Source organism: Rattus norvegicus, chromosome 6 (genome assembly GCF_021556685.1).
Source record: "Rattus norvegicus strain SHRSP/BbbUtx chromosome 6, alternate assembly SHRSP_T2T, whole genome shotgun sequence".
Classification (NCBI taxonomy): Eukaryota; Metazoa; Chordata; class Mammalia; order Rodentia; family Muridae; genus Rattus; species Rattus norvegicus.
The window spans coordinates 104913796-104940634 of NC_141539.1; the positions used below are offsets into that span (position 1 = coordinate 104913796).

At 44.4% G+C, this 26839-nt stretch overlaps 1 protein-coding gene across 14 annotated transcripts in view; it reads left to right on the top strand.

Moving 5' to 3' along the window:
• Rad51b (RAD51 paralog B) overlaps positions 1-26839 on the top strand; it is a 536958-nt gene that overhangs the window by 457754 nt on the left and 52365 nt on the right. Inside the window, exon 9 of one of the 14 annotated variants that reach the window (XM_087554291.1) lies at positions 2910-3956. Within the exon in view, the coding sequence (XP_087410417.1) occupies positions 2910-2917 (8 nt within the window). The 3' untranslated portion in view covers positions 2918-3956. 14 annotated transcript variants of the gene reach the window in all.

Genomic DNA, 26839 nt, shown 5'->3' on the forward strand with positions numbered 1-26839 from the left:
GTCAGGACAGGAACTCAAACATGGCTGGAACCCGGATGCCGGAGTTGTACAGAAGCTCAGTCTGCTTTACTAGAGAATACAGAACCACCAGCCCAAGATGGTGCTACCAATAATGGGCTAGGCCTTCCCCCATCAGTCACTAATTAAGAGTGTGCCCTTCTAGCTTGCCCGCAGTCTGGTCCTATGACATTTTCAAAATTCAAGCTCCCTCCTCCCAGATGACGTTAGCTTGTGCCAAGCTGATGTAAAATTATAAGCACTGGCACCAAACGATACACCGAAAAGACCCGTCACTGGACTGTATCTGTGTAGTAACTCACCTAGAAGTCTGCCTGACATTACCACCCTGGTGTCATTTCCAGGAAGATATAATCCAAACTCTTGCCTTGAGAATGGTTTTGCTATCTCATTCTATTTGGTTTCATTAGCTTCTTTTGTGGTCTCTGAGTTCCACTCAATCCAAGTGCTTTATTACCTGAGCTGCACCCAGCCCTTCACTGTTTTAGTGTTAGCCTCAATATTTGGATTGCAGAAGAGAGCTCTCTTTGAATTTGTGGTCGTGTGTGTTCACATAAGGCACCCTTCGGTTTCATACAGTGATGGCTTCAGTCTTATAAAAACAAATGAGGTTGGCATTCCAATCATTTGGAGTTAGATCTGATCGATGGGGTGACTACAGGTTAATCAACACCTGTTAATAGACTTCTAAATTAAAATATAGACCCACCACTCCCAGCCAAGAAATCATTTTCATGTTTAGTCAAAATCCTTCACTCTTGCCTGTTTCTCTATATATTGTTTTCCTTGCCCCATCAACCATCAAAATTAGTCTGGTCATGATCTCTTTATTTTGGATGAGGGAAGCAAGTTCCAGTGACTAGCTACACAGCTAGTTAACTACTTAGTTAGTTTTTTTTTAAAGTTTATTTATTTATCATATATGAGTACACTTTAGCTGTCTTCAGACACACCAGAAGAAGGCATCAGATCCCGTTATAGATGGTCGTGAGCCACCATGTGGTTGCTGGGATTTGAACTCACGACCTTTGGAAGAACAGTTAGTGCTCTTAACCACTGAGCCATCTCTCCAGCCCTACTTAGTTAGTTTAAAAAAAAAAAAAGTTTACCAGAATTCCTGTCTTTCTGCTTAGACAAATAGCCTGTAGATTTCCTCCACCATTAGGCTCTCATGATACCTCTAACCCTGACTGGTAAGAGCGTTGTGATAAATGTAGAATAGTATGGTAGGCATCAGTTGAGTATCTACTCATAATCCTTTCAGGCTGTTCTTTATTGAGGGAAGAAACAACTCACGTTTAGTTTCTGTCCTTTATGGGATCTTGACCATTGTCTCTCTCACTTCATCCTATAGTTAACTCAGAGTATCTTTGACACAATCAGATACAATAGGCAGTAGATAAAAATACATATAAGGTATCTGGAAGCTTGAGATGGACAGATAGATACAGAAAAGACTGAGCTGTAGAGTCACTTGATGTTCTTGCAGAGGACCCAGAATCAATTCCCAGCACCCACACAGTGGCTCACAACCATCTGAAACTCCAGTTTCAGGGGCTTTAACACCCTCTTCTGGAAGGCACAGATGTGGTATGCAGTCAAAATGTCCCTGCATATAAAATAAAATAACCACGCCAGTGGACTATCTGGCCTGGGATTTCTCAACAGGACCGCTCTTGACATCTGGAGCCAGCTGCCCCTTGGTTATGGGAAGTTGTCATGTGCATTGTTCTGTGTTAGCTGCACTTCTGCCTCTCCCTGCTGAGGAGATGCCAATGGCACCCTCCCTACCATTTGTGACAACCGAAATATTTCTCTAGACATTACCAAATAACCACAAGTCAGGGTCAGGGGAGAATTGTTCTCCATAGAAACCCACTAATCTTAGATTAGTGATTGTCTTTGAAAGCCACATCAGAAGGCATTTTGTGAGAGGATAGAATGGCCTTCCTAATTATAACCTCAAAAGTTAGAACTTTAGACATTTCTTATCTGGTACAAATACACATTAGTTTGTTGTTCTTTATTCATTCATCCACATGGCAGCTATTGCAAATGGCACGTCAGGCACTTTGCTAAGTCTAGACAAAAAGCAGAACTTCTCCACAAGGTCTTAGAACTTGAAACTATTCAAATGCTATTCTGTAGAGTTGATTTGCTCACCAGGGCTAACAAAGTTAAAGTTTTGGAGTTGTGTTTCATTATGCGCCTTTAACTTGGATCAGCCGCAACATTTATTAGACAAGTACAAATGTCCTCAAGACTGCTTTGAATCCTATTGGTAGGATGTTGGACGGTTCCTGGGATATGAAGGTAGCATTGGTAAAGCTGAAAGACTCAGAATCCAGTGAAAACCTTTTATTAAATGGCTTTCAGTACATGTTTTGCTTGGTTGGCTGGCTGGCTGGCTGGCTGGCTGGCTGGCTGGCTGGCTGGCTGGCTGGCTGGCTGGTTGGTTGGTTGGTTGGTTGGTTGGTTGGTTGGTTGGTTGGTTGGTTGATTGGTTGGCTGGCTGACTAGCTGGTTAGGTGGGTGGTTGGTCGGTTGGTTGGTTGGTTGGTTGGTTGGTTGGTTCATTAGTTGGTTGATTGATTCATTGGTTGGTCGGTTGGTTGGTTGATTGGTTGATTGGTTGATTGGTTGGTTGGTTGGTTGATTGGTTGGGTTTTTCTCTGGCCCAGCTGGACCTAGACTTACTCTCAGACACTGCACTTCATGATTCCACCCAGCCTTATGTTGTTTTGTATTCCTTTAGTTTACTTAAACCCTTCTTCCTAAATGAGACACTATACCTAGAAAAAAAAGCCAAATACTTCTTATTTCACTCTTAGCTCTGACCTATTAGAAGAAGTTCATGCATCTTGTAATTTGTTGCTAATTCTCTTTCACAGCTTGGTAATATGTGGGGGCATTTTAGTTACCTGGCAAGAAGGATAAGGAGACGCTATTGACATGGGCTCAAGAATGATGCTTAGTACATATACAGCCACCCAATTAGACAAGATGGATGAAGCAAAGAAGTGCAGACCGACAGGAGCTGGATGTAGATCGCTCCTGAGAGACACAGCCAGAATACAGCAAATACAGAGGCTAATGCCAGCAGCAAACCACTGAACTGAGAATAGGACCCCCGTTGATGGAATCAGAGAAAGAACTGGAAGAGCTTGAAGGGGCTCGAGACCCCATATGTACAACAATGCCAAGCAACCAGAGCTTCCAGGGACTAAGCCACTACCTAAAGACTATACATGGACTGACCCTGGACTCTGACCTCATAGGTAGCAATGAATATCCTAGTAAGAGCACCAGTGGAAGGGGAAGCCCTGGGTCCTGCTAAGACTGAACCTCCAGTGAACTAGACTGGTGGGGGGAGGGCGGCAATAGGGGGAGGGTTGGGAGGGGAACACCCATAAGGAAGGGGAGGGGGGAGGGGGATGTTTGCCCGGATACCGGGAAAGGGAATAACACTCGAAATGTATATAAGAAATACTCAAGTTAATAAAAAAAAAAAGAAATGTAAAAAAAATAAATAAAAGAAGTAAAATGTTGTTAAAAAAAAAAAGAATGATGCTTAGGTCCTACCATGCCGCAAAGAGCCAGTACAACTATGTGATTAGTTCAAAGAATTTCCAGGTCATTAGATGACTGGCACACTCAACTTTAAACCATCACAGGGTGGGGAAGTATACTCTCCCCTGATCTGTGGTCTGAAATCTGCTAGTGAGCTCAAAATTCTTTGAACTTTTTGTCATCATTAGTCCAAGGCCCCATTCTAAGAAGCTAAGGTGTAAACAGGGAAGTCCTGAGAGGGTAGGTGGAGAAGAAATTTTGAGGGAATGGGTAGAGGTATGAGTAGTCTTTTGGTGTGCAAAGTGTACATCTGTGTTCCTATTTACATATGCATTTTATTAAATCATCCAGTGACTCCTGAAAGTTTCTTCTTCTAAGTCAGCTTTTTACTTTTCAAAGGCAAAATCCATTTATATGAATAAACTTAACTTATTTTATTTTATTTTAAATGTATTTATTTTATATATATGAGTACACTGTGGCTCTTCAGACACACCAGAAGAGGTCGTCGGGTTGTGAACCACCATGAGGTTGTTAGGAATTGAACTCAGGACCTCTGGAAGAGCAGTCAGTGCTCTTAACCTCTGGGCCATCTCTCCAACCCAATTTATTTTATTTTTTTGCGATTACAAAATAATTATATAATTTCCCCTTTCTCTTTACTCTCTCCAAAGTTTCCATAGATGTATTCTTACTCTCTTTCAAATGCATGGTCTTCTTTTTCATTAATTAATGTTGTTGTTGTTGTTGTTGTTTTTGATGGTGGTGTGGTGGTGGTGGTGGTGGTGGTGTGTGTGTGTGTGCATGCGTGTATCCAGTTACTTTTGTGTGCATGTTTTGGACTGACCATTTGGTATGGATAACCAATTGATGTGCTCCTCCCTGGGCAAGACTATTTCTCCTTTATTCAGCATCGTTTAGTTGCTCGAAATTCTGAGACCAGGGTTGAAATCTCTTGAGCCTTCCTTCATCCACATTAGCATGTTCATTAGCATCCTCCTTGTTCAGCTGATGTTTAGGTAGCCACCTTGGTGAGACTGTATGGGTGTAGCTTCTGACATTCCTAGGAGACACAGTCTCATAAAACTCCTCGTCCACAATGACACCTTAGATACCAGAGTTGGGTTGTGCATGTATGGGTTGGAATTGAACTCCCAACTATACATTTTAGTTGACTATGGTTTCTTTAGTGGTCACCATCAGTTTCCTTGATAAGGGGTGAGGATCACACTTACGGGGCTAGACCCTGGAAAAAGTTGTCTTGATTTTCTTAAAGTTTCTAATCACCTCATTGAATGAAGTAACCAGGTGGAAAAGGGAAGGAAATAAATTGTAAACCTTCCCTTTCTTCTGAAGATAGTTTCCTGTTGTTTACTTGACAGGGATTGTACAGGAAATATTATTTTAAAAATGAACCAATACTCAAAAGGTAAGGATCTTCCAAACTGGCTGTCTAAGCTTGTGTCAGAAATAGGCAAGTCTCACAACTGGCAACTGCCTTTAATCCCACCTGAAAATAATGACCATGGGAAACATGTTTGTTTGGTTTCTTTTCTAGCAAAATCAAAAACAAGACAAAACAAAACACAAAGACCTTAAAAGATGCACAGAGTAGACAAGTGGAATGACTCAACAGGTAAAGGCATTTGCCACCAAGCCTGACAACCTGGGCTTATTCCCAGGCCCCACATGAAAGAAGGAGAGAACCGACCCCAGCAGCTTGTCCGCTAACCTCCACAGGTGTGTGTCAGCATGTATAATGCATGTGCCCATGTGTGCACATATACACACAAACACTTATCTTTAGGGAGGCACACACTGTTGATGTGTATGTTGTGTTGAGGGCGGGGAGTAACAGAAAAAGAGAGTTACAGACTACTTTAAAGCAGTCATTCGCCTCCCACGTGAATAGCCACATGTCAGGTCTCAGCATTGTTCACTCACCACGTTCTCTAGACAAGACTCCTCTCCTACCAGCCCACAAAGGAAACTGTTGCAATCTATAGATCTGACTAAAGAAAATTTGTTTTAGACTCAGAATATAAGGTTCCCCGAAGTAGTATCATGTTCTAGAATTCTGTACAGACTGTCTACTGGTTAAAAGGAATTATATCTTAAATATAAAATAACGAGAATTCCAAAAACATCACTGTGTCCCCTTTAGAGCCAGGGTTGTCTCTCCAAGGCCACCAGTAAAAAAAAAAATTCCACTCCACGCTATAGCAATCATGGGCAACAGTTGTGTTTTTAAAATGGGCTTGTAGCTGTTTTTCATGCTGGATGATTACTCAGTGACCATGACCTTCTGGGTTGGACTTGGACGGAAAGGGCTCTGCAGAGTTAGACAGTACAAGGACAGAGGAGACGCCGTGGGAGTGGCTGCAAACAGAGATGGGCTAAGTTTCTCAGTTGCCATCTGTCTCTGTTTTGCTAACTCATTAGCTCGGACACCACATTGTGTTAATCCCCACTTCCCAGGGCTATGAGCTTGATCCAAGTCTCCAGGGAACAGAGGGACTGCTCAGCCTGACTCTCCCCTCAGCTGGGTGGCAACTTCTCCACATGGGCAGCATGCCAGGTCTGCCACCCTTCCCTGCTACATCAATCATATGGAGGTGAAGCCTCCCCTTCCCCAGCCTTGACAATGGAAACGGAAACCTCTGGATGTAACTATTCTTCCAGGCAAGGTGATACATTGTGCCCTTTCTCTTCTTAGTACTCCTTCGCAGCACACCTTCAAGGCCCTTCAGTTTTAAGCCGGTCTTAGAGGACACTTGATGACACTGTACCCCATCCCACAGACTCTTGCATGCTTTTGTATCTCTCAAAAGAGCCTATATCAAAGCTAAGAACCTATAAGCAAGGCTGAATTCATTTCCCAGAACTACCCCCCAGAAGGCAAAGCCTAAATCTAGTATTAAGAACATCCAATAATTCTGAGAATAATTCTTCAGAAATGTTGGAGGCTAGAGAGATACCTCAGCAGCTAAGAGCACTTATTGCCCTTACAGAAGACCCGGGCTTTAGTCCCAGCACCCATATGGCAGCTCCTAACCATCTGTAACCCCCAGGCACTCGGGAGATGCACATTCATAAACATACAATAAATAAAACTTTAAAAAATTTTTTTAAAGAAACAGTCTTTCCCCCCATGCTTCCTGGAATACACAAATTGTTTTCATTGACTTATTTTGATCTTTTTTCTTTTTAACCTGAAGGGGTGTTTTCTAAGCAAGACTAGACATTTGTATAGTCTTTTCCAGATTTAACAGTAAAGGTGTGACAGTGTTTGGTAGCCTGTACCTGCCATCCCAGTACTGATGCCAAAGCAAGAGTAGGGCCAATAGAAAAAAAGAAAGGAAGATTGAGGCTGAGGATGCACCTTGATTAGTAGGCTGCTTGCAAGAAGCTGTGGGCTCAGTACACATCACACCATAAATAGGACATGGTAATAAATGGTAATACATGCCTATAACCCCAATACTTGTAAGGTAGAGGCAGGAGGATAGAGAGTTGAAGGTCATCCTTACCTGCATTGGGAATTCGAAGCCAGCCTGGACTAGAGACTGTATGTATAAGTAAATCCTGTAAACACACTGTGCTATGAGTAATGGGATTTGCTAATATTGATGGGTACAAGATGCCCTAGATACCGAACACACATGACCTCATCTAGTGCATGGTTCCCAACAGGTAAGAAAAGCATTGTCTCTAAGTTACAGGTCGAGAGACCGAAGCACAGAGAGGTTACATCATTTGTCTAAAAGTAAGCAGGTTATAAGCATAGGGGATTTCAAACCTAAAGCTTGTCTCCAAAGTCTGACCTTAGTCTTTCTCTGTGGTCACCTAAGGAGGTCCCTCAGCCACTTTGTTGCCTTCTTTCCTGTATCCTTTCCAAAGTTTTGGGATCCTCAGATATGATCTTATCAACTGTATCCTTTGGAGGTTATCAGTTCCTCCTTCTTTCTTATAAATGGCACCCTGAGAAAAAAGCAGGAACTTAGAAAAGCCACATATACAAACTACCAGAATAATTTAAATGTCCTGCTTTTGTGCCAGGGTCTGTCTGTCTGCCTATCTATCTATCTATCTATCTATCTATCTATCTATCTATCTATCTATCTATCTATTCATCCATCCATCCATCCATCCATCCATCCATCCATCTCTATCTCTATGTGTCCGTGTGTCTGTGAAGCTTCTTACCTACTCATAAGTAGGATGAGCAGAACAGAAACTTTGCATGTTTAAGGCTGTTTTCATTGACTCACTTGAGTTTTCCAACAGGAACTGCCTAGTCTATCTTCATGGGAAAGTGTGTTGTTTCCCTCTTACACGGCGAGTGACCTGTCCAAGGGAAAAGGCATCTACAAGGCCCTGACTCACGCATGTGGAGTAGTGGCATGGCATCCTTGGCTCTCGAGATAGCTGGAGCTACAGTACATGCTGCAGTTTCCTCCCGCATGGCACACAGGACCCATGCCGACACTGTAAAGGACATAGTGGCATGTTTGCTTTCTCATTCTTTCTGTCTCAGCCCTCACAATATCTAGTTAAACAGTTAAATACCTACCACATACCCTTCCCATCTCCTCCAAAACCACTGAATTGCACATGCCAATTAGCACTGGCACTCCTGGTCCCAGGAGGGCTCCTATCTGCTAGTGGAAAAAGATTGTTTCCGCCTCTTTTTTGGTCTAGACTTTCCAAGTTGCCAACCCTATATCACCTACAAAGACACCCTAGAAATCAGGGTAGCCCTGATTTACAACCTAAACTGCCCAAAGCTTGCTTTATGACTGAGAGAAGTATAGTTTAGAAGAGACTATACTGCCCTCACCTCTTCAGCATAGACCTGGATCTTTCAGAAGAAAAGGAACACTAGTCCCAAAATAGCCACACTTATTTACCATCAAATCACAAGGATTTGGGTCCAGGTGTCAGAGATGGCCGCTGCTTTCCTCACAGGAGACATCAACCACTGACCCATTTCCTCCCAAACTCCAGTTCCATGTTTAACTGGAAACACAGAAATACATGTGTGCTGGCGGGAAGACAGGAGCTGAGATGAAGCAGGAGTTTGCTGGCTGATAGAAAGGCTGCTCTTTTAATTTCTTTTACATTGTAGCAGTCTCCCATGGATAGGATCCAGGTATCTTGTAGGCCTGCACCTTATTAAACTCCTGTTTGATTCAGAATTTACAGCAAACGCACCTGGAATTCTTCAAACAGGAACTAGTCTTTGGTTCATTTATTCACAAAAAAAAAAAAAAAAAGACTGACAAATTGATTATGTAACCTACAGCGAATGCCCTCGAAAGCCAAGAATAAGATGGGGGCACATTTCTTTTAATAACTTTCTTAGTTTATAAATTCAGCCGTGCTGATTTAACCGTCTGCTATTCAGCAGGCACTTAAACAGGATGCACCCATAGGCACGCCTTCTCTATCTCTGCCTGCTTTTATTGTGTGACAGAAACCATGCTCGAAGTACTGGAAGCAGAACGTAAAATTGCCACAGGGTTACTAGGTATCTAGAAAAGCAGGATTCGGATGCAGCTGACTGCAGAAGCAGATGGAAACACTGTTACATCCGAAGCTTGTTTTTCTGCATACCTTGGGTCCACCACCACCAAATGGAAGCCTCCTAGACCTGCAGTGTCACATGTGACTGCTGAGTGCAAAACACGTTCTAAATGTAAGGTTCAATGAACTTTAGAAACTTCATACATGGGAGATAGAGTGGACTATATTAACTTCTATATTGATTACACATCCATCTGATGGTAGTTTGGACATTGTGCTAACTGAAATAAAATGTTAGCATTTGTTTCACTTGTTTTCACATAGCCAATAACAATTTTAAATGACACGTGTTCCCTGAACTGTAGTTCTGCTGGAAAAATCACGTCTTTCCAGGGAGTTTTCCCAGATGGGTACAGGAACTTCAATCCCCTCATGTTTTAGCCCCTGGCGTCCTTGAGATGCTGCAGAGACAGCCATCCATCCAATGTGCCATTCCAGCACGTCCCTTCCATTCACAGTCACTTCTACTTGAACTGGCACATTTCCAGTTTTCTTTTTGAACAGAGACTTAAACATTCACACATGTCAAAAGTATTTCTTAGGTCCCTGTTCTGTTAATGAGAAGATCTCAAATTAGGAACTGGGGATACAAGGGCGCCATCTTCTTGGAGTTTCTTCTAGAAGATTCGGTCCTTTGTTTTCATAAATCTGGGCTTAGTTCTAGACATGTGCCTCTCCATATGATGTATCTGGTCCAGATTCAGCCTTTCTGGAGAACCTGAGATGAATGAAAACACAGCCTTTCAGAGTAGCCATCAATCCTGTGTTGTCAGAAAGATTCAAAGGCTGCTAATCTTGGCAGAAGTCATGACCTTTGCTGATGTCAGTTTGTGTTTTTCTTCCTGGTTAATGGAACCAGATTGTGGAGCCCCCTTCTCAGACACAGAGCTGTGAAGACAGAATTGTCTGCTCCTTGTCATGAGCACCCCCCCCAATAGAGCTGCACAACTGAAAGTATAATTTCAATTCTCCCTCCTGTGTCCGCAAAGAGCGATTCCCTAGACTCCCCAAAAGTATAGTAGAGTGAAGCCTCTGAGTGTTTTCTTTGTTCTAAGCAGTTTTTAAAAAGTGTGAGATACAATCAGCAGCAGGTATGCATTGGACAGGGACAGCACCACTAACTTTCTCCATGAACATATATGTGCAGCTAGCATGTAGCGTATGAAGCAGAACACTACTGATCTCCAGAACCGATCCCTTCTCTGGCACCATCCTTCCCACCTTCCCATCCCATCCCCAGAATAACCACCCACTCCACTCGTAGGCTCCCGCAACCACAAGTCCCTTTGTCCGTGTTCGAACTCTCTGTAAACAGAGTGACAACAGGTTCTCACTCTCAGGTGTAGGTTCCTCTGCTCCACCTTGTTTATGAAGTTTATTCGTGTTGTTTTGTATATCAATATACAATATCATTACACAAGATGTATGTAACTCTGAGTAATTTTTAAAAAGTAAAAGAAGAAAAATATAGATCATGGAAAGGGAAAATGAAGATTATAATCTTTGCGCTGACAGGAGTGTAACCTAAATACAAGGGAGGCTGAGATGTTCAAGGTGCTCAAGGCCAGCCCGGAAGCAAAGGAATCAGTCCTCTTGCTTACTACATAGTAAGATGACTCAGAAATGTATGCGTATAAACACTTGTAGTGAGGGCTTTTTTCTTCTTAAACTTAGACCATACCATACAGACTACTTGTGGTTTGTCATTGTGCATATTATTACCTCAGCGTGCTCTAAATATTAGTCATCTGAAAGAGCATGCACGCGGACGCCAACCAAAAGACAATACAGGAGAGGGAAATGATTTCCTAAGTTAAGAACAGATCAGTATTTATATTAATCATCTTGGCTAATCTAAATTCTGTCCGCCCTAGTTAGGCTTCCAGAAGGTTCCCAAATTGATCCCTGAGTCACTAGAGAAATCAGATACTTGGGACCCCTTTTTTTTCTCCATGACTTCTCTAAGTTTCTGCGTAACTCACTCTGGTATCTGCTAATGTGTTAGAGATTAGGAATTGCTCAAATCTGAAAGTGCTTTGTTGGAATCTCTGTTCAAGTCCTGGCTTACTCTAGACAAATCTGTAAAATGTCCCTCATTTCTCAGATGAATAGCTTCTCCACATCTGTTTGGGATCATAAGAATCCTTACGTAACATTCTGGAACCCTTGAATGAAAAGTTCCTTGGAGTTGCTGACTATTCTTAAAATTCCCTCAACTAGTGTTATGGAAACGTTGTTATGGATGGGGCTGCCAAGCTGGGCTATGAACTAGACTGGAAATGTTGAATGCTGAGAAAGTATCTGGCCATTTATGTTCAAAGCTGTCTTCTTAAACTTCCTAGATGTTTGCATTATAAAATTAACCTGCAGAGGAGTGTGTGTGTGTGTGTGTGTGTGTCTGTGTCTGTGTCTGTGTCTGTGTGTGTCTCTGTGTGTTTCTGTGTGTGTCTTTGTGTCTGTGTATCTGTATGTGTGTCTGTGTGTGTGTCTGTGTTTCTGTGTCTGTGTCTATGTGTGTGTGTTTGTGTGTCTGTGTTTGTGTCTATGTGTATGTGTCTCTCTGTGTGTGTCTGTGTGTATTTCTGTGTATGTGTCTTTGGGTCTGTGTGTCTGTGTGTGTGTCTATGTGTGTGTCTGTGTTTCTGTGTCTGTATGTGTGTATGTGTGTGTGTCTTTGTCTGTGTGTGTCTGTGTGTGTTTCTGTGTGTGTCTTTGTGTCTGTGTGTCTGTGTGTGTGTCTGTGTGTGTCTTTGTGTCTGTGTGTCTGTGTGTGTGTCTGTGTTTCTGTGTCTGTCTGTGTGTGTGTCTGTGTTTCTGTGTCTGTGTGTGTCTTTGTGTCTGTGTGTCTGTGTATGTGTGTCTGTGTTTCTGTGTCTGTGTGTGTCTTTGTGTCTGTGTGTCTGTGTCTGTGTATGTGTGTCTGTGTTTCTGTGTGTGTGTGTGTGTGTGTGTGTGTGTGTGTGTGTGTGTGTGTATGTGTATGTGTGTGTTTTCTTGCTAAGCCTTCACATGTGGGATCTTCATCCTTTTGTTTTGGATTAGAGAGCTCTTAGAGCATCCTTAGTTCCTGAGGTCAGCTGGATCAAGTAGAGTCAAGTCTGCCTTGTAGGGATGGGAGAAACATTTGACTGAACTGTCCATTAAAGCTTCAGTTTGGGGTTGGGGGTTTAGCTCAGTGGTAGAGCGCTTGCCTAGGAAGCGCAAGGCCCTGGGTTCGGTCCCCAGCTCCGAAAAAAAGAACCAAAAAAAAAAAAAAAAGCTTCAGTTTGTGATCTGAGAGTCCCCCCCAGACACTGCTAGGCATGCTTGAGGACTAGGGTTCAGTGAAGCCTGAAGGGTAGAGAATGTACTGCAGCCAGGGAGTGCTGGAGCCAACCCTGCAAAGATGCAGTCATTACAGGAATTCGCAGAGGATGGATATGAAGAGGCTCTCTAGTCCTGTTTCTTCATTTTCCAGATGGGACCGAAGCCTGAGGAGGCCACAGAGGGAGGCTGGAAATTTATTTTGTCAACCGCTTAGATGTCCTCAGCATTCAGGAGACAGAGGGAAAAATGAGGGCCCCAGTGTGCCAGTGCTGTTTGTAGCTGGATCTGAGGCGCTCTCACCTGGGCTAGCCCAAAGTACCAATGTATTCTTTTCTAATTAGAGATTTTGAGGGGAATCTGTATTTTATCTAATCAGAACTTAGAAATTTGGACTTATGCTAGAATGTCCAGAAAATCAGTTCAGGGGAGATTCACCAGGTATTTCCCCCCAAAATGTGCTATTTGGGGTGGTTAAATATATGAGATTAACCATCATTGACATTAACATGCCACTCCCCCCACTTCTTGTGGTGTTCTTTTTCAAACTTGTGTATGATGACCTCTTTACCTCGCTTTTCAGGTTTTATTACATTTCAGCTATATCTGGTATCAGCTGTTCAATCTGTAGTATGCAGAAATGCTGAAGCTTGCCCTTCCAAAATTCTTCCGGGGTCAACTCCCATTATAGCCTACAGCCAGGAAATGAGAGTGTTTCCAGTTCACTGGGAACCATCTTGGCTTTAAGCAGAAATAGGGTCTGAATCATTGCCTAAGAGAGCTTTGTAGATTGTCACAGTTGGCAGCCTCAAGATTTGAGCTAATCCTGGAAATTCCTTAACTTCCCAGAAAGAAGGTTCCACAAGGTCAGTCTGAGGCCCCTCGAGATTAGATGGAACAGATCTGGCAATCTGTGGCCCTTACAGCTGGACGTGGAGATGAATACAATTCACCCCACCCCCCACCCCCGAAGACACTGGCTTTGAGGGGATCCTTATTCTTCATTGCTTTTACTCTGTACAAAGGAAAGTGTTCTGCAGTCCCTGTAGGAGCAGCAAGCAAACGGCGCAGTTCCCATGGTGAAGGCACAGATCAGGCCAACAAAAACAACCTCATTACTACAAAAATGTGCTTCCTCTGGCAGTTGCATAGTCAGTCCTTTATCTCTGGTCCCTGCAACCAACCACTCCCTCACCCCAAAGCCTCATTCTTTATTATTATCCAAGGTCATTATTCTTGAGGCAGGAGCTGCTTCTACAAACAAATATTGGTTTCACTGTCTTACCTCTCCAGCTCTTTGTTGGATGGTCAGCAGTGCATCATTTAGAAAAAGTAAGTGTTGAAGATGAGAGAGATGAGCTATGGCAGGTTTTCTAAAGGTCCAGGCTTATGGGGCTCAGGCGCCAAATTATAAACTCCTGAAACCTGTGTAATCCAATTTTGATTAACTTGAAGATCAGTGCTTTATTATTATTATTATTATTATTATTATTATTATTATTATTAAAATGAACTTCTGTATAAATGGAAAATTGCCACCACAGGGTACACTGGGCCATTGTTCACATAAGGGGGGGGGGGGACTGGCAAATCCTCTATCTGGAAAAGCCACATCAAGTCCTGTTGTTCCCAGCCTTCTGATACTTTGGGGGACTTAGTATAAATTCCACAGAATATAGGGTGTGTCTCTGGTTCAATCTGAGGCGCAGTTCATGGCACAGTTTGGCAGCTTTACACTTTAAGTTCTTCCTCTACGGCCCGTTCAGTATCTTCCTGCTCCCCAGGTCTCCATCTCTTTAGGCCTTAATGCACCAGGGCCACCTCTTCACTTTGCCTTGTCACACTTGGCTGCCCTGATGCTTCCTGTCATAGGTGGATGGTGGATGACAAGGAACACTCTGTAAGAAGACAAGGGTGCAAGCCATTTCCAGCTTACGAAAGGAATGAGGCCCAGATGGTCAGAGGGACTAGTGAGCACAGTCATCAGGAACTCCTCATCCATCACATACGAGCGGGAAAAATCCTCCTGTCTAAGCATCTCCTTTCCTAGGGAAGGCACTGCGACTCTGGCTAAGAACTTTGTCTAACCTGAGTGCTGCCATCTGAACGCATCCTCCGTCTCAACTCCTGCCCTTTCCCCCTCCGGCCCAGTGCGAGCCTCCCTCCAGACATGCGGATTTCAAAACAGTGCTTAGGAGAAAACCCCACCCTGTCAGCGGATCAGTTTTACAAGCTGACAAGGGACATGTGCACATTTGGAGTCGGGAGAGTGGCCGAGTTGTACTTCCAGTCCAGCCTCTGCTTTGCTAGCTTCGCTTCTCCTTCCTTTGTCTATTTCCCCTATTGCTGAGGAGAAGATAATGAACCTTTCCACCTATCAGGCTCGCTGGAGTGCTATAAAGAATAATGAGGTGATATTTGTAAAGTGCTTTGAGCCGATGGGAAAGAAGAGGGGGCGAGCTAAGCAGAAAGCATTATGAGCTGGAAGCACTTATCAATTGAGCTGCCTAACAAGGACAGGGAGTAAGAATACTCAGAAATGAGTTCCAGGGACCAGCCCTGCTTTGAATTTAGGAGGGGAATTAGTGGGGACCTAATAGGTATCCCACTTCTCCAGTTTCTTTAGTGTAGCATCAGACTAGAAAAGGTAATTGCATTCTTCTATGTCCGATTCAGCCTGTAGTTTCAATTGGGATGTCAGAACGAGCTTGTCTTCTGTTCTCATACTGAGGCTGTGTTATGTCTGGATTGTTAAAGCTGTGGGCATCTTCTGTCCCCCGGGGGATTTTACTCAGGGGGCTATACAAAGTAGTTTCTATGCAGAGGCTGGGCTTGCCGTTTATCAGGCTTATTAGTGGAACTTCTAAGTCTAAAGTGCCTGGGGACCAATTTCACTGAAGGAGAGAAATAAAAGGCAAGGTCTTTATCATGGTCTCTCTCACTGTGTGGCTTCATGGGAATTTTCTCAGGAACTAAGATAGCTCAATGTGCATACAGTATAAATGGGACTTTGATAACCACTGTGGCATCCTTATCCAGGTCAAAATGGGGGACCTGGCTCTAGGTTAAGGTGAGCTTACCAAGTCACTAAAGATATTCAGAGCTTTTTTTTTTTTTAACCCCTCCTTTCCCAAAGAGGGTCAAATGAGAAATGTTTGTGGGGCCTGATATGTGTAGGAATGTTTCCAAATGTTCTGATGAGGAATCCGTTTCCACAAACCCATACTCCATTGCTTCAAGACTCATGGCCCCTGCCAGGTTGTTGCCATTTTCAGGGCTAGCAGAAAAGAGAAAATGCAGAACAGGGAAAATGTTTTGAGCTCACATAACTCCCTGGACTGACTAAACACTGAGTGGGAAGCATGCAGCCCCCTCCTAGCTGGCAGCAGCAGGACTGAATTTATCACCTCCCTGTAAATGGTACGAAGAGAGGTCATGGGGGCATTTGGAACAATGATTTTCCTGATCAAAGTTATATTAAGGAAATTACACTGATTACATCTCAGCCCCCTGAAGTTTACAAGCCTCTTTGTAATTACTACTTCTGCAAATGGTTCCCTCTCTTCACCGCTTCTCCAGTCCTCCGGCTGCAGAGGCTGCTGGACTTTCCTCCTTCTAGGTGGATGGGTTCACCAGCCAGCCAGGGCTTCCTGCACTAGCTGTTCGTTGAAATGACTTCTGAGTCTCCAGGGGCATTCCCCAGTATGGCACAACTGCATACACCAAGCCCACTGGCATCCTGTCCCCATGCCAGACAGACACACAGAGACATGCCCCCGGCATCGTGCTATGGCAGGCAAGTACACTTTGATGCCCGCACTTGTACAGAGGCTGACTGGCCTCTGACCCAGGTTCCTTCCTAACCCATGTTTGCATTTGTCTCTGCAAGTTGCTCCTTTGTCCTCTCTCCAAACTCCAGGTTTCTTGTTTGTTGTTTGAATGGCTTACTCTTAGTGCCTGGACTCTTTCTTCATTTCCCCCTCCTAAGGTATAGCCATTTGATCCCAGACATGCCTCCCCCAGAAGGTTTTCAGGGAAGGAAGCAAGGGACTTTGGCCTGGACTCCTGTCCTTTCTTTCACCTCTACCAGTGCTCAGTCAAGAGCAAGGCTGACCTTCCTTGGCCATGCCTGAAGAGAGGCTGTGGGACTGACTGGGCCTTCCCTGCTGCTGCTGCTGGCAGCTGATGCCCTCCCCCTCTCCTTTTCTCCTAGATCCTCAGCGACACTGCCCCAGTGAGCTGCTGGGAACAGAGGCCTGGCGGCTACTCTGGCCTCAGCCCTCAGCACAGAACATCCCAGCATCAATGGGAAACAGCAAGATCTGTCAGCACTGCCCTTTCGTCGGGGTCTTTGAGGGCCACCTTCTCCACGGCCATCTGTTCCCTTTCACCTCTCTGGACAATGTCGCTGTTTCAAGCCGGCGGTTCTCCCTCTTTATCCAGTCCCCTCCCGCCTCCCTTTCTTCACTCCGGACTTCTCCTCTCTCTCATCCCTCTTCTTCCTTGCACTGTGAAGGTAGTGTATCGTAAGGTGACATACCCCCACTCCCCAAAGCGGTTTGTGACAACTGTGGGGTTTTGAGTTTTTGTTTTAAAAATATCCCTTTTGAAGTGAGAGCTTCTACCTTTAAAGTTTATGATTGTGGTAGGGGTACTTTTTTGAAAAGGACGGGGAGGGGGAGGGTGGAAGACTTCTCAATCGTGAAGAATGATACAGAACAATGAATTTAGATTCCTTTTGCCAGGCACTTGCCTCTTGAAAGACTCTCCCCTTAGTGGTCAGTTTAAGGGAAGTTTTATGTCCCTGAGGCCTTTCTGTCATTTGTCTTATTATTATTTTGTCCTGCCTGACATGTTATTACACTGTTGTTTGTTTGTATGTGTATCTGTGTGTACGTGTGTGTGATTGATTGTTTGTTTATAGCGATCAAAGGACACCTTGTAGGAGTTGGTGTCTGCTTCTACCACGGGGGTCCCAGGGATCAATCTGAGGTCACTGAGCCTGGGCACAAACCCCTTTACCCACTGAGTCACCACACTGGCCCTTTTGTGCTGCTTTTAATTTAGAGCCAGAGGTGCTGTGGAACCTTTCATCTTGAGCAGAGCCATAGGCAGGTACAGGAGTTCCTAGATGCAGTCATCCCTAGGGGCCTCCTGGGTAAAGCATCAGCTCTGGTCCCAGGGTGGATGCAGAGGGGTACTTGACCTGTCCCGACCAGGGGCTGTGTAACAAGGTGACTCTCCTGAGGAATACTAGTAATCTTTTATGTGAAGCGATCACTTACACGGGAGATTTCTGTTTGTGCCATGCTGTTTCACACACATGATAAGCCTATGGTAATATCATGGAAAGTTTATGGAAATCTTTGCTTAAGAGTCTGTGATGGGCTGGGCAGTGCTGCCACACACCTTTAATCCCAGCACTCCGCTTAGGAGGCAGAGGCAGTTGGGCTTCAGGTGTAGTCCAGCCTGGACTACAAAGTGAGTACCAGGACAGCCAGTGCTACACAGAGAAACCCTGTCTCAAGACAAAGAAGCTGTGATGATTCATTGTTAGGATCAAACTCAGAGATAGGAAGTATCCAGGCCCAAGGTCCCACCCAGCCTTACCTCCTGGCAGAGTTGAGCATAAGGCTGACACATGGGCCCTGCAGCCAGACAGCACAGCTTGAATCCTGGCCCTGCCACTTGATAGCTATAGAAATGGAGTTGCCTCCTCTCTAAAGGAGGAGCAATGGTGAGAACTGTTACATATTGCTGGCAGCATGACGAAGGGCTCTTATACAATATTCCTGGTTCACACAGATGCTTGTAAGTATTAGCCATGAGTCTCGTCCGCCTTCTTATCCCCCAAGAACAGTATGGGTTAGAAATAAACTAACTAGCTTTCGAGATGTTTTTGGGGGGTAGAGGAGCAGGTTGGCGGTGGGTGACCATGCCATGGAAGTTGGTTTTCTTTTTCTATCGTGTGGGTTCTGAGGATTGAGCTCAGGTCGTCAGTCAGCCCTAACTGACTTTTTCCGGGGCTCTTGGCTCTATCACCTGTGTCTTCTGCAGATTTTCACTGTAGAACTAATGCTAATGAAAATAAACCATGAAATTACCAATGGGAATTGAAATGACTAACACGCCACCTCTACTCGGAGATGCCATAAAATACAGGCATGTCCGAAAACATAGAGAGATACATAATCACGTACTTCTGGCAAAGAAATCCAGATGTGTAGATTATGATCATAGGAAGAAACTCAGTCATGATTTTAGCAGCTGGGGTTATTTTACGTATTTCCAGTTGAAGAAAACCTGAAGATTTATTTTTCTTTGGTATCAGTTTCTTGACTGGATTCCCAACAATAGAGAATTTTTATTAAAACATCTTTTCTAGAAAGGCACTGAGAACTCTAAATGAGAAATTCTATATTACAGTTTATTGAGGAAGAAGATCTCTGGAAATGGCGTGGGCTGAGGATCGGTAACTTTTCCCTCCCAGGAGGAAATATGAAAGAAGAAATAATGAGTGGGACTGTGGGGCTCACGTCCTGGTTGTGCCACTTGCCAAGTGGCCTTGGGCAGATAGCTCTCTTGTCAGCTCAGCTTCCTCCTTGGAAAACTGGTGTGATGGTGGTACCTCCCCCCTAGAGACAATATAAGTTGAGGTGTTTAGCCCAGCACCCGGAACACACTCATTATCCTACAGCGTTACCTCATAAGTCTTTACTGTTATGTCAGCTGATGTCTGAGATGTGGGACACATTATACAGGTTGGTGGTCTTGATTGCTCTCCTGACTCTGGTCATTTTTGGAAAACCCATAGTTCTATCCCATTTCTGGATAAACAGTGGCTATGAGGAAGATGGAAATAGCTTTGCTTAAAAATTCATATTTTGCAGATGTATCCTGACAGCCTACTACCCACCGAAACCAGTTCCCCCAGTTAAAATGATTCTGCTGGCATCAGCATATCTCCATTGTCAGTTTCCTCTCTGCCATAAGGCCGCTTTCTAAAACTATTTGACCAACCCTCAGAGATCTGGATGCCTCTAGGGAAGTAGAGAATGCTGAATCAAGATTACCTCATTGCACTAGACTATGGGGGGAGGGCGGCAATGGGGGGAGGGTTGGGAGGGGAACACCCATAAGGAAGGGGAGGGGGGAGGGGGATGTTTGCCCGGAAACCGGGAAAGGGAATAACACTTGAAATGTATATAAGAAATACTCAAGTTAATAAAAAAAAATTATTTTTCTGGCCACTCAAAAAAAAAAAAAAAGATTACCTCATTGCCTAAAAGTACCTTCACCCCTTAGATCTATGTATTCGGACACACACACACACACACACACACACACACACACACACACACACACACGCTGGTAATCTACACATTGTTGGGACCCAAAAATTTACCATCTAGAGTTTACTGTGAATGTGGTGCAAAGAAGAGCTTTCCTCCCTTCTGTGCCCCTCATTTGTTGTGAGCCTTGTGTTGAGGTGATGGGGACATCTATCCCTCCCATGTGTGCACAACCCTCCCATGTGTGCACAATCCTCCAAAAGGGAAGTCTGACAACTTCTAGCCTTGGCTCAAGGAAACCCTGCTGCAGATGTCAGCAAAGGTAGGCCACACCAAGGGAACTGAGCAGCCTGTACAGATAAAGCAGCACTCGTACTCTGGCAAGGACACGGAGAGGCCTTCACAGACCTGAGCTCTTCTCGGATCTACTTCTACTCTTCTCCCCTGCTCGGTGCCTTCAGGGGCACAGACATGTGTGCCGCCCACATTCCATTCTCTCCATGCAAGAGTGTGTACTGATTCCTATCAGTCATTCTGCTTCCCGGAGGGGCAATGGAGATGGGTGGGAGGAAAGCACAACAATAAATCCTCACATCCATGCTAGGTGATAATTAAAAGCATTCTCCACCACAGTTGCTCTCAGATGCCAGAAGGGAGGCAGCTGGGCCAGACTCCAGAGAGGCCTGAACTCAGGCCTCAGCAATGTCTGCAACAAGGTGGGCTAGGTCTCTCTCTCTCTCTCTCTCTCTCTCTCTCTCTCTCTCTCTCTCTCTCTCCCCTCTCTCTCCCCTCCCTCCATCCCTCCCTCTTTCCCTTCTTCACTCTTACACAGGAATAATGATTGTACCTGTGTCTTAAGATCAAAGGAAAGAAACTTTAGTTGCCTTCATCAGCTATACAGACAACCCCAGAGTTAGAGACACCTAAGGGTGTCTGTCTCCTATCCCTTTTACTTATCCTGACCCTCTGAGTGTCCCTTCCTCAGTGACAACAGGAGCTGGACCTTTGAATACTGAACCACTTTGGTGCCTTGAAGAACTTCAGACCAAGGAGCATAGCAGAGGAAGTGCCTTAATGAGAGTTCCTAAATGAGGACCTGGCCCATTCTAGCCCTGACCTGTTTTATGCCACAAACTGTCAGCTGTCCCTCCTCCACCCTTTCTGGATGTTTTGGGTGGCGCCTCTGACAGCAGCTCCAGACAGATGAGTTATGGCCACTCTGAAAAGCTCTCACATCTCTCCTCTCTTTTCCCCTTGGGAGCTAAGATGAGGAGAAAGTCAGCAGACAACATTTTTAAACACTGGGCCAAAGGGCATTCTGCAGAGCTGTGTCTCCAGGGTGAAAAGGAGACAGAGCCTGTGTCACAAGACACTGAAGATTTCCCAATGCAAATGCACCTGGGCCATTGCAAACAGAAATGCAGACTCCTGCTATGGGTGCATGTGTATGTGCACACGTGCATGCGTGTGCATGCGTGTTTGTGTGTGTGTGTGTGTGTGTGTGTGTGTGTGTGTGTGTGTGTGTGTGTGTATGTGTGTATGTGTGTTTGTGTCTGGGCAGTGCCAGTAGAAATGCTGATGTCTTAGATTTGAGGTTTGAATCCTGGAGCTCCAGATTCAACATCGTAAAGAGTTAACCAGGTGATTCTGATGTGAGAAACATTTGACCCAACCCCAGGTCCTGCTATCATGAGTGACACAGTCCATCCCTCACAGTTAACTTCCATTTTTGTTCAGGACGTTCTAAGAAAACTACAGTGAGCTCCTGCACCATCTCCTAGCTATTGGCATTCTGCCTCACCTGTTTTATCTTCTGACTTACTGTCATTATCCATCTATTTTGTAATATCATTAAGCTGTTATTGTCTTTGTGGCACCATTTAACAGTACACTGTAGATGTCATGGTCTTCAATCCTCCAAAAATGTTGTCTGCTGACTTTCTCCTCATCTTAGCTCCCAAGTGGAAAAGAGAGGAGAGATGTGAGAGCTTTTCATTTATTTCCCAAGAACAACAATTTCTCTATATAGCCATAATACATTTATTCTTTCGCCCAGGAAATTAACATTGATACAACACTGTAATCTAATATTCGGGCAATATTTAAGCTCTGCCAGGTGTCCCAGGAATGCTTCTATAGCAGGTTTTCCAGGGTTCAGTCCAGGATTAGACACTGTGTTTAGTTGAAATGCCATTGTGCATTAAGATCTTTTAGTCACTGGTTTCACAGAAATATTTTTCTACAAGAATATACTTCCTGATAAATCACATTTCTTTTTTGCCTCCTGTCCTTGCTGCTCGCAGAGCTAATGAGCTGATGTGGGCATGAAGTAGGAGCTGCTCGAGGAGGTCTAGCTCCACGTCAACTAAATGTGAAGGGACTGGCTCCCCAACCTGGAATTTACACTTCTCTGTGAGCTGAGCTCCTAAAGCCAAAGCATAGGTCCCCCTCGCTTTTCAGTTAAGTGGGTCTCACTGTCAGACTGAGGCCTGAAATGTGTGCAGCTTTTATGTATTTTTCTGTGACTTCAGTCTCCCCAGGAAGAGTAACTGATAAAGGATGTGCTGTTTTAAAACCTTTTCCAGCTCTCTTCCATGGAGTTGTCTGAATGTACATGTCTGAGGAATTTCTCTCACCCCATCAGTCGGGGTTCCAACCAACCTGATGTGAGGCTAAACAGCTGTGTTCCTTCTCCATTAGCCAGTGCTTTCCGAAACAAACGTCAGAGGCTTCAAAACTGAGATGATGGCCGTGCATAATACAGATTTACTGAGACTGCAACTCTGGTATCCTCCTGCCGCCTCAGCTACCGTAATGGGAGCACAGAAACAAAGCTCAGGCCAAGGCAGCTGTTAAGGGCAATTTGAAAAATTCATAGCAAGAGGATAGAAATACATTTGGGGACAAGGGACATTTCATGTAAACATCCTAGCCTATTTTAAATGGACTTTTTTTTTTAAGTGCTTCAGGTTTCTTTAAATAGTTCAGTTTTTTTGTTGTTTTTTTTTTTTTTGCTAGTGTTAGCTTAAGCATGGTGTGTGTGTGTGTGTGTGTGTGTGCATGTGAGGGGGGGCGCACGCACACACACATTTACTGTACTTCGTGAATTCATTATTAATTAGAAGTTCTCCTCAGGGCTGGAAAGATAATCAGTAGATAAGAACATTTGCTAAGCAGGCATGAGAGCCTACATTCAGATCTCCAACACCCACATAAAAACCTAGGCATGGCCTTGCCTGCCTGTAACCCAGCACTACAGTACATCGCTAGGGCTCAAAGCTTAACTCCAGATCAATGTAAAAATGGAAAGGCAGCATACCTGATGTCGCCGTCTGGCTTCTATGCATTGCATGGGTATGGACACCTGCACACACAAGATCTTTTCACATAGATCGAGAGGCTTAGTTTCAGGTCATCCTTGAGGACTATCCCCTCGAATAGGGAGTACAGGGAGAAAGCAGTGCTCCTGGAGAGAGGTTCAGAGGCTCCAGGGATCTCCGGGGCCGTGTTGCCTGCTAAACCTGAGATGCTTCTTTCTACTCAGACACTCAGACTACTCCAGTTATTTTTTTTCCTATCTATATTTAAAGATATTGATGCCTGTCACTGCAGGCACAGCACAGAAGAAGCCCTACATAGTTGGGATAGTTTGTTTGCCAAACGGGATAGTCTTCAAATTGACCTTTTCTAAGAGCGAGCCTCCTCACCTGATTCCAGACGGTTTCTGTGTGGTGACCCTATTAGATGACAGCCTGTGTTCACCGGAACAGTCCCAAATTCCTCTCTGCTGTCCTGTTATGACTCAAAGGAAGCCCATCTCTATTTCAAAAAGTCTCCTGATTGGATAATAACTTACATGACCATCCCAAGACTCTGGGAAAGTATAAGTATTTTCTCCCCATAGAAAAATCGGTGGGGCTGTTTGAGTGATTTGTGCTGGTGCATACCAGGCTTTATCCTAGCGATTAGCTTGCCCCGCTTCTGCTCCACCTGCTGCTAGGGGAGATTAATCCACCTCTAAATCTTGCATTCCAAAGGTGCTGATTACTCTACCTTTTATGGCTTGTGCTACACTTCTCTTAGTCTCCCCAGTAATGAGTGTTGCTGAGACTTGAGTCAGGCTGAGTATGTGATAGGAGCAAGCACTCTACTTCAATTCATCCCTCCCTCCTCTAGCTAAGAGAGCCTGGGGATGACAATCTCCCCACGGCCTAAGCAAAGCGGCCAGTTCTTCTAGCAGGTCACTGGGCTGTGAGCGGACAGTATTGGGTGAGACAGTTGTTACATGGCTTTATGCCTCAGATCCTTTCTTTGTAAATCTGAAAGACTAATAGCTTCCAAATATTTTGAGAATCTCAAAACTCAGAAGATTATAAATAACCCAGGCTATTTCTTTCTCGTCTAAAATGGCAGCACAGATACGGTGGTTGCTTACTAGAGAGCGTGTGGTTCCCGGGCCAGTCTGTGCAGCTGATGGTTTTTTTCCAGTACTCTATTTATAGAGCTAGGTCAGAAATGTCACTTCCGTTGGAACTTGACCTACAGTCGATCGTCAGTGTTAGAGACCCAAGGAAGTAGCTAAGACACTAAATACAGCTGGTTTACAGGTTCAGTTAGTGAACTGCAAGCCCCCAAGGAAATAAATGTTTGGGCCTTCCAAATCTCTTTATTTGATACTTTGGCCCTGTGGCTTCATGGAACTTGTAGGTCACCTTGAATCTTTGTTTTAAAACTACTGTCCCAGCCAGTGTCCCATTGATCTTCAACTGTGGCTGTTGAAATTGCCTTTCTGCATCAGACACAGTGAAAACTGTTGACCCCCCACCCACCCACCCAACTAGGCAGCATAGACTACTTGGAAAGCCAAGAGGAAAGAACCTGAATGTGTCCTACTTCATCTTTCTACTGGGGTAACCCGGATCCTCCAGTCACTTCCCTGTATCAAACTGGGGAGCCAATGAAAAGTGCCTACCACAGCTCAGCGACTCCTGGCCTGGTCTGGAACAGGAGAAATGGAGTCGGATGGATGGTGATCCTGGTTCCATTCAGCCACTCAGACTCTGGAGTGAGCCTTGTTGACTGGAAATTGTGTTTGCTAGAAGTTGGTCCTCATAGGTTGTAGTAGGACGAGCAGACTAAGAAAAAATCCCTGGTCTGGGGAGAGACCTGTTATCAGAAAAGGTACCACACACTTGTACTTGTACCATTAGGTGTAAATGGTCGCTGAGTAGGATCTGCCAGTTCAGACAGTATGGAAGTGCTGTGCTCTCAGGCTTCCTAGAAAAGATGAGACCCTGAGTAAAAAGCCAGTTTTTTGCTGTCAAAATATCATAGGCTCCAGGCTTTTTTGTTTGTTGGTTGGTTGGTTGGTTTTGGGGTTTTGTTTTGGTTTTGTTTGTCAGTAAACCCAAGGACATTTGAAGTCATTTTGAACAACTCTTTCTGACTATGGGTGAAGGTACTGAGGATTGGGGAAAGTCAGCCCTGAGGCTCACTCCTGTGTGCTTTGTTATGGCTACCCCTTCTCCCAAGTATTCTTGAGCTAAACCAGAAGTAGACAGGGCCAGATCCATCAGGTATGCTGTAGAAAGTTCCCATGGTAACCCACCATCCTTCCCTCACTTACTTCAGTCTTCAAACCCCTGAGCATTGTTCTTTTTAATTTCCTTCTTCTTGCCTCAGGAACTTACTTTTTATCCAACAGGAAAGAAGAACCGAATATCCAAAAAATTCCTTCACTCCTTTAAACCTGTGAGCTTTCCCCTCCCTTCCATTCCTATTCTGGAAGTCACCACTTTGGTAGTTTAGTTGTTATTTTTTCATTTGTTTTGGGGATAGGTTTTTTTCACTTATTTTTAAGCATGCCTAAGTCTATTTGCTTAAAATTGAGTCCTCTGCCACGGAGTAAACTTGTTTCTGTCATTCACTGGCGACTCAGCCTGACCTCTCAGAAATGTTTAGCAGAGAAGCCGTAAATTCAAATGTTTTCAAAAAAGAAACATTTTTATTACAGCATCCCCCCCCACACACACACACACCCAGGCCCTTTCTAAATACTGACTGACACAGAGTGGTACCAGCTCCCCATCACCTTCTGGAAACCCAGCTCCCTAACAACTTTGGCTATCCTCCTCCAGCCCTGAAATCATGAAGGCTACACCCTATGTGTACAGAGCAGGGAGACCATGTGAGAAATGTGTCTTCCTATCCAGCTCCCACCAGAGGCTGGGAACTGGCTCCAAAAGATAGCAGTTCTGGGAGAGGTTTCAGAATCTCCATCCTGATGCTCGACACTCCATTTCCAAGCTCTGCTATCTCCGATAATGATTAGAATGAGAAAAACAGAGAGAGCTGCAATTAAATGTCTTTTCTTCCTCAACTTTCATCTCCTGTGTTTGTATCATTTGTCTTGCTGTTTATCCCTATCAAGTATCTCCATCTAGGGTCACCAAGAACCTTTGGTTGCCTGGAGGCAAGAATTAGTATTTGAATTTTACAGATGGGTAAGCAATCACAGAAGGAGACTAGCAAGCTTTGACTCACCTAACCAAGTCTCTGAGAGAGTGGGGAATAAGTATTCCCACAGTCTTTTGAGAGAGCCTTGAGTCTGTGTGACTAAATTAGGCCGTTCTGAGAACCTTACTCAAACACTTCTGTGGGCTCAAACCTGTGAGGATGAAAAAATAAAACAAACCAAAAACCCAATAGTTAAAATATTTTCAAGTCCCCGTTGATTTCTTTGACTTATTTTTTATTTGTATCGGAATCCACCAAATGCCAGACAATGAAGTCATACAGCCTTGGCAGGTCTAAATATCACAGTTGTTCAAAAATGGGAGGAAGGGAGAGTGCCCCAGTTTTCAGAACTTCCGCTGAAAATGAACATAAGTAGGCCCACTTATCAGTTTCTTAACCAATGAGGTCACTGGGCAGGAAATCACCTTTTACAAAGAGCCAGTAAGCAGACTCTCCCTACTTAGAATTTCCCATAAACAGCATTGGTGATCATTTATTCCAACCCTCGCATGGGAATGCTAGAAACGCCAAAGACAGAAAAGACCTCGAAGTTC